General features: G+C 39.1%; 2 protein-coding genes across 2 annotated transcripts in view; both read right to left on the bottom strand.

Annotated features, from left to right (window-relative positions):
* Window positions 1–3319, bottom strand: part of cenpk (centromere protein K) — a 6465-nt gene extending 3146 nt beyond the window's left edge. The window contains exons 1-4 of the mRNA XM_086083145.1: window positions 3255–3319; window positions 1134–1235; window positions 994–1050; window positions 684–747 (exon numbers count right to left, since the gene is read on the bottom strand). Coding sequence (XP_085939271.1) covers window positions 684–747; window positions 994–1050; window positions 1134–1235; window positions 3255–3257 — 226 coding nt within the window. The 5' untranslated portion in view covers window positions 3258–3319. The remainder of the gene's footprint in view (window positions 1–683; window positions 748–993; window positions 1051–1133; window positions 1236–3254) is intronic.
* Window positions 3320–7758: 4439 nt separating this feature from the next.
* lbx1b (ladybird homeobox 1b) lies at window positions 7759–9468 on the bottom strand. Its single transcript, XM_086083388.1, has 2 exons — window positions 9089–9468; window positions 7759–8246 (listed from the first exon to the last, which is right to left on the bottom strand). Exons 1-2 carry the CDS (start codon window positions 9414–9416, stop codon window positions 7759–7761), a joined length of 816 nt encoding a protein of 271 aa, XP_085939514.1. The 5' UTR covers window positions 9417–9468.
* Window positions 9469–10832: the final 1364 nt, after the last annotated feature.

Below are 10832 nucleotides of genomic sequence, written 5' to 3'. Positions count from 1 at the left end.
TTAGTAGTTAGGAGGCCGAAAACCGGTATTTGCAATACAACTGAAAATATTAGCGTCAAAATAAAAATTAAAAAAAGGGGAAAAAAACAGTTTGACTGCTGACAGCTTTGTTTAGAAATTAACAAAAATAAAACTTGCAAGGAGCTTCCAAGGTCATCAGCAAATCAAAACCTGAGCAAGTAAATAGTTCTCTTAAGTTTTCTACTGTAAATAAAGTTTTCGAAAATGTCTACATATTTCCTTAATTTTGTATTTATTTTGTAATTTTTAAACATAAAAAGTGTATGGAGTTCCCAGTGTTAGCATCATCTTTTGTTAAGTAGAAATTTAAATTAATCCATAAATGAAAAATACTTCTGTATCTCACTGACAACAAATGCATGCAAAGTTGTGAACGTAGCTAATTTGGGGTTTTCGTCAGGGTTCGTGAAAGGTTTCAAAAGATCTTTGCAGACAGTGAAAAATGGTCTCAATATGTTTGAAATGTCTTTGCGACAATTAAAAACTGTCTGTAAGGTTTGCTCAGTCTCAGAAATGCGCTCGATGCCAATTTGTGTTTTGATTTATCATACAAGTAAGTCTACGCCATTCAAAGATCTTTTTAAACCTGGATAATCTGTGTAAAAAAAATTTTTTTTCAAGTCATACTAACTTCATACCCAAATGCTATAATGGTTACTTACGTCTCGGTTCCACTGTAACCCACTGCTTCATTTCCGCTTCTGTTGCAAACAGCCGATTAACTGACTAAAAACATTACATTTGTCATTAAAAAAAAAGGACCACCATTGCTTTTAACTCATTAACAAGGCCAGGCCACTTTGTAAAATGTTGATCAATCTAAAAAAGATTGCTGGACTGTAGCAAGGACAATTAAAGGAAACACCAAGAGCAGCAAGAAACTCAATTCTTTCTACCCTTACTGTATCTCAGGTATAGACTAAAAAGTATCTGAAACATTTCCACAAAATCAGTTATGTGCACTCATCTCACCTGCTCTTGAGTAGTTTCACCTTGGTCTGGCTCACACAGTAAAATTTTGTTTTGAAGCTGCAAAAGGGTAAGTATTTTGTTCAGTTTCCACAGAATTGTATTTGAAGTCATCAATACAGTTTAAATATATAAATACTTACCTCTTCAAACTGCGCAAACTGATGCTTGCATAGGTGCAACAGTTCCTTCTGGGCATCTTCTGACAGTTCAGATAGAGCCTGGTTGCCCTGCCCAACTTCACCCTACATACACAGAAGCAACTTTATGCAGGATGCCAAGTCATGTTAACAGTCAGTGCTGTGATGTTTCGACTGTCATTATTCAAGAAACACGAAACATATGCACAAGAGGTCCCTGTGTATTTTTCTCTAAGATGTGCATTGCCTTGAAACTATATTTATCACATTCCAGGGTTCTGCCCATCAAGCAAAAATTAATATCTCAAATCGTGCTGAATGATTTAAAAAAAATAACCTAATAGCTCTATTTAATATTAGATTTTTTTTTTCACGGTGCTCATCCCATGTATATGTAAATAAATGTATCTGTATTACATGAAGTAATATAAATGTTTTGGTCTTATAAAATCAAAAGGTAACTGATCCATGAATTACTATGAAAGATTTTTTTTCAATCAGTTGTTAAATCTAATTAAGGTTGTTAGCTTGACTCACTGAGCCATTTTCAGCAATAAAAAGTTAATATTTTGTCCAGATTTAATTTGATAACTTCATTATGTTTCATGTACAACTAATATTTTTAAAAAACTATATTTTTTCCCACTTGCTGTCGACTGAAGATGACCCACTGACCTGAATGTATGACTAGATAGCCAATAGCCCATACATGCCCGTGCAAGCCGTTGAAGTCACAGGGTGGCCATCTTGCTCCTCCCACCTCGCGAGCAGACTACTGTATAAACTATCCGGTATACGTACAGATGATACATATACAGCTTGTAGGCAGTTAGTATAAGGCCGGGGGCAGGTTTGTTTTGGGGTTTAAAAAAAATACATTAACAAGTGGACGGTATGTGCTTCTTTAAAGACCCTCCTCTTCTTTTATCGCTCAGTTCCTTAGACCCCAATATTAGATTTGGCAGAGGCATCTTTCATTGAATTACAGTTGTAATTCTTTAATAAAAATATACAAGTTTCCTCCTGTAGACATCAGTAAGCATATAACTTATACATGTATTATAAATGTCTGAAGTCCTCTTGTTTATGTTTAACTAATTTAAAACACCATAAATCATGCTGTTCCTACAAAGTACTGTCTCAAAAAATTTCCAATTTCGATACTGTAAATGTATTGGATCGTCTTGGCCTATCGGCTATCCAGTCATATATTCAGATCAGTGAGATGACCTCACCTGTGCTGAGAAGTAGGTAACGAGCCTAACGACCAATCATGGCTCCGTTTGCTGACCAAACCCAGAAAACAGGTGAGCCGTGATTAGTCGTTTATACCTACTTCCTCAGCACAGGTGAGGTCATCTTCAGTCTACAGCAAGTGGAAAAGGTAGTTTGTAAAGGTGTTAATTGCACGTGAAAAACAATGACGTTACCAAATAAATTCGGGATAATTTGTATTTATTTATTTTACTACTGAAAGTAGCTCAATGAGTTAAGTATCCATTTAAAGTTGTTTGACATTGGATATTTTTGCCGTGACGGGCAACTCTACTCGGGCTATTTTGCCGTGAACAGCTCCGATTGGTAAATCGGCGTACTGAGTCATGCAACTGGGCGTAATTCCTGTTCGCTTCACCCCCTTCTGTGTCTTCACGAAGTTCATTTTTATTTTGCCACCGAAGGTAGGTTGCTGCTATCGGGATTACCTGCCTAACCACACACCATCACAGCATAGGCTGTTATTGGCATTATCAGCCCAACAGTTAAATTCTCGCGCGATTCACGGTAAAATAGCGCTTGGTCGAGAGTTGCTGTTCACCGCAAAATGTCTACTTCAAAGATGTTTTCGTTGCCTGATACGGGTGTTCTGCTTGTTTTAGAAATGAGAATCTATACGTTATGATTAAGTAAACAAAGGACTAGTCTTACTTAGTTACGTAGTTTAATGCAGGCTGGGACTTTATGGTCAGGCGACGTTGTAACCTACTTATGTTAAGTAGCAAGACGGTAGATCATAGTTTGCGATGTGACACTGTTGAACCAACATAAACTAGTCGTGGTAATGCAAGTAAATGTATAGTACACAAGTTAATATATAGACAAAGGAAAAAGGAACTCAATACTTACCATATCTGACGAAGGAAGACACAACAAACGCTTCTTTTTTTCAAAATGCCGCCAACGCTGATGACGTCATCTAATATGCGACATCGTAACAGAAGGGCGTTCAGAAGAACCACTGCTGCGTACAACTGCGCATTCTTTTTTTCTTTTCTTGTCCCCCCTTTTTAGGCAACGATACTCCCTCGTTTCAGCGCTGTATTTCTTCAAATTAGCAGGAGTCATCTTAAATAAATATTTTTTGTGTCTCTTTGGCCACTTTCACATTTATTATTATTGTTGTTGTTGTTGTTGTTGTTGCTGCTGCTGCTGTTGTAAGTCCTACCTAAAAACGTGGCTGAAGTGCATTCAATGTCGCGGGTTTGAATTGCCACAATTGACCAGCAGGTGTCTCTGTTTAGTCGTCTCCTCACCAGTACAGTAGCTGACAGTTGTTGTCTTTCCCCGGTTAGACACCCTTGACATTATCCATCTCTCTGAATATTAGATGTTCTTTGAATACAAACTTTATTTCAAGAATCACAAATGTTATATGATTAAAAGATAAATCATCAGGTGAATGTGCCCTCAGGTAATTTACTACAAGCAACATGATAAAGATATGTTAAACTTTTTGTATAGAGTTCGCCAAACATCTTTAATATGAATAAAATATACACCTCGGCCAATAGTGATAGCAGTTAACGTATTCATAAATAATAAAGTGACTTGTTGATAATAAACTTCACATTTATAAAAAATTACATGGTCCTGACCTTAACTCCTGATGACTTGTATGCTGATGCTAAACCCATAAATCATCATTACACCAGAATGTTCCAAGCTAATTGTATATCTCCTGCATTGTGTTTCTTTTATTTTCTTTAGCTTTATCCTACTCTGCTGTCTGTTGCCATGCAGGTCGGAAATGCAAATGAGAATTTTTTTCTAATTGCCTTACCTGGATAACAGTAAAAGTTAAATAAAGATGTCAATACACAATGTTACGCTCTGTGTGGTATTTATCGCCATCAAACTTTTATAAATAGCCTACAAATAGTGCTGCTTTCACTAAAACTGTGGCACTTCTAGAATATTATAATTAAAATATTATTATAAATATTGTATAAATATAAGTTTTTTAAAATTAGTTTTATTATTAGGTTGAAGATATGTTTTCATGAGACCAACAAAGTAAAACATGCAGTAGGTCTATCACTATATTCAGTGCATCTTCTCTTCAAATTCAGTGATATATTGCAACGTGCTATTTTGTTGTGCTAAAGGTGTGGTTGGGGTTAATACACAAATTGACTGCAGCTCTTTATTATAAGAATGTTTCGGCATTCTGCAATCTGCTCATTTTGTTGCCTTGTAATCTTGAAATGTATAGGCCTACAGTTTTTTTTTTGGGGGGGGGGGGGGGGGGGGGTAGCGTATTCCAGCTGTTTTAAAGCTTCCTTAAAAGTCCAACGATATTTTATTTGAATGATCAACTAGAATTTGATTAATATGCAAATTTGCCAACAAACCGTTCCGTGTGAGCCTTCAGCGCAGCCTAATTAATCAACAGTTAAAGGAAATTAATACATACATCAATTCTGTCAGAAACATGCTTAGCTCAATCGCCCGTAAAATTGAAGTTTGAAGTATTAACTGGCTCTGCAGGAAGGCTATGATTAAAACTCTGCAATCCCACTCTATTTAGATATATAGAGTGATTTAACTCCAGGCAAATATAAAGTCGTATATGTCTTTTTTTTCCTTTTTTTTTTTAACAACAAAGGCAATTGTGATTATTTTTTTATTAATACTTATTATTGCTGCTAATTTTAAAATATCTTTAATATTCTTGTTAAATCTACAAGGTCTTAATTATGGTTATTAATTTCATAATTCACAATTGAACACTGAGTTCATCCTTTCCATTGCTTTGCTGCAATGCTGTCATTTGGCCATCAGTGGCTCAAAAATTCATTTAGCTTTGCACCTGAGACTGTTTTCCACAAGGTGCAAATAATAAAATAAAATGGAGTGGGGGAGAGAAACGAGAGCGGGGCCAATGGGAGGACTGTACTATTGTTTCAGTAGGGACTCATGCATCAAACTTCAATTTTCCGGACGATTGAAGTAGTGATTTTTCTCCCCTCCCATCTTGAAGTGAAATACTGAAATACACTTAAGACCTCCAGATTAATTACCATGAAGTGGTCCCACAGACTGTAATATTACTTATCATGGGGCCTCCTGACAAGCCCTCATAAAATAAACAAGTGAAATCCATAAACTTGGGCTGCCTTAACACTCTCTCCTTTCATGCATATGCTTGATTCAGGATGGGATTTACCTAAAATGAATAGTAATCCGGGGGTTTTGCACTGATGCTATATAACCAATTGATGGGTCTCTATAGGCACATCATCATCTTCATTAATGTATGTTGTTGTTGCGTCATATATTCGTGACATTATTTTAGAAACAGTGAAAGATATTTGTATATATAGGTGTGCCTAATGTAATGGCCCAAAGATGAATTGGCTTTCAATTATGACTTTCAGTTGACAATAGCCACAGTCCTCTAAACTTATTGAAGTTTTAAGACGAGGAAAAAGGGGAAACACTATAAAACAAGCCTACAGAAAGAGACAGGTCTACTTATCATTTCTTTGAACAAAGGAGGTTAAACGAGAGGCAGCCTTTTGAGTTGCTGTTCGTGACACTCTTTCTTTCTCACATCACCATGTTTTCAGCTTCATTAAACCCCTTAAAGACAAAAGGAATAAAGAGGCAAAAGGAAGAAAACAAACAAAAGGCTCCCTAACCAGACTTTGGCATCAATGCCACAGTCTCAACTCTTTATGGACTGCCTACTTAACATTAAAAGCACTTTCAAAAAAATCATTTCTTGTTTAGAATCCCTTCTTGGACAGAAGTCAAACATATTATTCCGCAGCAAAAGCGGAGAAAGACAAGCGAGTCACAAAAAGGCCACTTTCATTGTAATTCATTGACTTGTTCAAAACGGCAGGCAAAGAAAAGGGCCAGACATTAATAGCCGCAGATGCCCTCGTGAAGGGAGAGTCTATGTAGGCATTATGGCCTTTGTTCGCACTCACTTCAACTGTTTAAAAGGAGGGTTAACTCAATCCATCAAATTGTCTGAAATGGTGAGGAAATTTCCAAAACCATATGGCCTCCAAACGTTTGCGACCTTTTTGTGCGGTGGGACACACTTGTCTCAGTATTGCGGGCAGCGGGGGGCGGCCCTGCGCCTTTGTGACTCGGCCCATCGGGGAACGCTGCTCATTTGTCCCCACTTTTCATGCTTTACGCTCAAAATTACGACCCGGGCCCGCAGAACAAAAAAAGACCCCCAAAGGCCGGCAGAAAGTGGGCCAAAACTTTGTGTTTTCGTGGCATCCTCGTCTTTATTTGCCGGGGCCAGATTTGTGTTTCTCACATAAATTTTTGGCCCGAATGGAGAAACACGTCTTCGGGTCAAGAAGCCAAGATACGCATTTAAGACGTGAAAGGACATGGGAGAGACCGAGCCACAATATGTTTAGAGCATCCTCGTAGAAAAGGACACAAAGGGATTAAATAGTGCAGTATAATACGTTTAAATAGACGCGTTTGAAGGCTTTACGCGCCCGAGCGGTGTGTCTTATAGCACGGGGTTTATTAGTCACCATTCGACAAAGTAAAAATGTTTAGGTAAGAATTACAACGTAGATAAAATATTCAGGAAAAAAGCCATTTTTTTTTATTCCCATTGTTGCCTATGTACATTGCAGTCTGTGCATTAATTGGTTTTCAAATCCTGATTTTTAGAAAGGCACTTACAGGTGTTCAAATCATAAACGGTATGCAAACAAATTAATCGAAAAAAACCCCAACAACTTAAAAATCACCGCAATGAAAAGTCGTTTTATCGCCATCAAATAAAATGCATCATCGTGGGAGGAAAAAAAAAATCCCAATATTCATGCACGGCGGCACGAGATGAAAAGAGGAGGGATGTCTGCACTGGCTCACCCAACACAAAACAATTAAATTAAACATAAACAAACTTGGGGGGAAAACTAACGTAAAAATAAATAGAACAGTAATCACAAATCAAATCATGCATTTGCATGCAAAACATAATTGGGGGAGGTCCTTTGAAAAGTAATGGAACGAACAGGTGTGTATGTGTGCGCGCGCGTGTGTGTTAGATTTGAAAAATAACAATGACAATAATAATAATAATAATAATAACAATAAGTTACACGTGTCATTTTTGACCATATTGCTTTGATTGCAAAGACTGTCTGTTACATTGTGAATTACCACTGCATATTTCTTCTCGTTGTGTATTCATGCTTATGTGTGCCCATACAAAAGTATAATTACATTTTGGTACATGTTCAGAAAAGTGGTACACAATATAAGCAGTAAGTTATACAAGTAAGTCCTCGACGCCGTTTGTGTCCATCGTCTTTTTTTTGTTTTTCTTGATAAATCGGTTTTTGGCTCTCGCCACGCCGGCCCATCAGTCATCCACGTCAATCTCCACATCCTCGTCCTCCGAACACTCTTTGCTCGTTGTGTGGTCTGAGAATGGCGACAGCGGGGACCTCGTCAGCTTCTGGCCCAGATCGTGCTCCTGCTGTACCCCCCGCGGGGGGGACTCAACTCGCGGATGGCCCAGCGTGCCATTGGCGCATTTCTCCAGGTCGGCCAGCTTGGCCAGCTTTTCCAAGGGGACCTGGCCGACGGCCTTCGCCGACTCGACGTCCGCCTTCATCTCCTCCAGGTCCCGCTTTAGCTTGGCCCTGCGGTTCTGAAACCACGTGATGACCTGCGCGTTGGTCAGGCCGAGCTGCTGGGCGATCTGGTCCCGGTCGGCCGGGGACAAGTACTTCTGGTACAGGAAGCGCTTCTCCAGCTCGTAGATTTGATGGTTGGTGAAGGCCGTGCGGGACTTCCGGCGCTTCTTCGGGGTGGTTCGCTGGCCGAATAGGGTCATGCCGTCCCGGCCTGGGGAGGAGGAAGGACAGCGTTAAAATAAATAAATAAATATCAATACCTTTTTTGCAAAAAAGGAGATGTTTTACTCCACAATTGGGCTTAATGTACAACATCATGACCACCTGCACGGAGTCATCATCACACAATATTCAATTTGATTGGTCTTATTTAGCAATTATTGCAGTAGCATGCAGTTTACAGTCTTTCAGCACACGTGACCTTTTCTTGACTGCTTGATGTGGTAAAAATGATGACATACTACAACCACAATTGTTTGACTAATATCTGTAGCTACCAATCAAAACAAACCCGCTGTGACCGGTGAGTGTAGCCTATATTAAATCTATTTTGCAAGTAAGGCCCCCAATCAGTTCTGAGGAAAAAATAAGAGACCACAGCAGAATAAACAAAATAAAAATATGACTTCAAAAGTAAATTGAACCTGTATTTATTAGCATCGAGTTAGTAGGTGTGTCTTAATATATTTCCAGATAGATTATTATTTATCGTCCTTTATAACTGCTAGGTCAAAAAGAACCGATTTTTGGTCCAAAAATTGGACTGACCCGTTAATTGAGTCAATACGACCAAACTTTGGGTTGCTTTGTAATATTGGGTTGTTTTGTAAAATAATAATAATAATAATAACATACTGTAAAATATAAAATGCTGTATTATTGTTATTATTATTATTATTATTAATTTGGTTGCTTATATTAAATATATAAATAAAGAAAAAGTTGTATAGCTGGTCGGTCCATTTTTATATATATTTTTTAAAATACCAAAATGGGGTTAGGCTATATGTGACCCATGCAGCAGTTTAAAGAGTGTTCCAGTACCGCAAATACCTTCTGCCGCCTGTAGTACGCTGACTTCGAGCCCCTTAAAGGTTTTGCTGGCCAGCTCCTCTAAGGCGCACAGCGGCGACGTTTGGGTGAGGAGAGCTCGGCTGGTCAGAGGCAGGCTGGAGGCTCGGTGCTTCTCCGAGGATGAGATGAGATGCGCCGTGCCGCAAATGGTGTAACTTCGCTTCACCGACGGCTTGTTGAGGATGTCCTCGATGCTGAAGGGGGTCAGTGGCTTGTTGGAGTTGGCGGGGGGCGGCAAGTGGTCCAGCGGGCTTCGCCTCCTGTTTTCCCCCGCATCACATTTGGCCACTTCTTTGGATGTCATCATTGGTGGTGAGTTGGATGTCGGGGTGGGGGGGAATCGGTTCTTAAAACGAGAGAGGCTATGCAGGGGAGGGAGAAGGGTGGCAAAAGTCACATAACAGAAGAAGACTGGAGGTGGACAATCTTATTCCAAAACGGGATGCCTTCAAAGTGTTCCTCCGGAGTACGCTGCAACGAGAAGCCTCCGTGAAAATGGCGAGCTCCAAACACTTGACGATTACTAACAAGTTATCATTGACTGCTAGCTAATCAATTATTTCCAGTGGCACTTTCGCCCTCTTCCCTTTCACTCTTTGACTATGTTGCAGTCCAGCGCGGAGCTTTTTGCGACTGGGGGGGGGTGTCCCATTAATTAGGATGCATGGCTGGAAGGAGGAGGAGCCCGGCGGAATTATCATGCGTTGTACTCATATCATCTTTGGTCTAATTTAGTCGTGTGGTGACTTACGAGAATAGCTTTGTGGAGTCAATGAGGGGGGAGGTAGGGGGGTGGGGAAGGAGGGGAGGAGGGTGGGGGTGAAGAGAGAGGGAGAGAAATCACAATCCGTAGCCTATTTAAGCCTTTTTACGCATAAAAGTTCACTTTCAGCTGGCGTCACTTTGCGTTCTTTCATTTTAAGGTTGGATTATTCGACGAGTGGACAGAGGTTTGTTTTAGTTGTCGCAGTTAGTCACAAGGATGTTTTTTTCCCCCCTCGACCAAAGCTGGATGATTCTTTCTTTTGTAAAGGTAAAGTCGAGCTGAGCCATATATCAGCTCTGATGATGCCTCCTCTGGGGCGCCAGAGAAGAGCAGCATGCGGCCCTCTCAGCATCACCAAAGCCCGCTCATAATTCAGGCAATAGGCTTCTTTTTTTCCCCCCCTTTACTTTCCTTTTTATTACTTGCAAGAAATACTTCATCTTCTCTCAAATGTCCCCGCGCCGTGCAGGTTTGGCATCACAGGTTTACGACACTTTTAACAAAGATAAAATAAACAAATGCATGGCATCATTTTAATTTTGTCCAAATTGTTCGATTTAATTGTTATTGTTTTGTTTGTGTGTATGTTTTTTTTTCTTTTACAAAAAACGAAAAACAAAAATTATATTTGATTTGCAAAAAGTGTTGGCGCAAAAATTCGTTATCATTATATTCTGTTTGATGAATTATTATTATTATTATTATTATTATTAATGAAAAATGTGTACATTTCAATATTGTATATAATTTGTTGCTTGAATGTTAATAGTTGTTTATCCTATTTTCGTAGAGAATATTAAAATGTATGTTATAAGAGAACAAAATAAAAAAACAATAATTTGCTCGGGGGAGAATAATAGATCCTGTCAGTTTTATTTGCTGCTGCGGGGGGTTGAGGTTTAATTTCAGAGGTAACTGCTTATGTGGTACTTTGTTGAGATGCGACCTATTTTCTGT

Source organism: Leptonotus elevatus, chromosome 8 (assembly GCF_054856555.1).
Source record: "Leptonotus elevatus isolate MCC_2025b chromosome 8, RoL_Lele_1.0, whole genome shotgun sequence".
NCBI classification, from domain to species: domain Eukaryota; kingdom Metazoa; phylum Chordata; class Actinopteri; order Syngnathiformes; family Syngnathidae; genus Leptonotus; species Leptonotus elevatus.
This window is presented reverse-complemented; position numbering and strand designations above follow the sequence as displayed.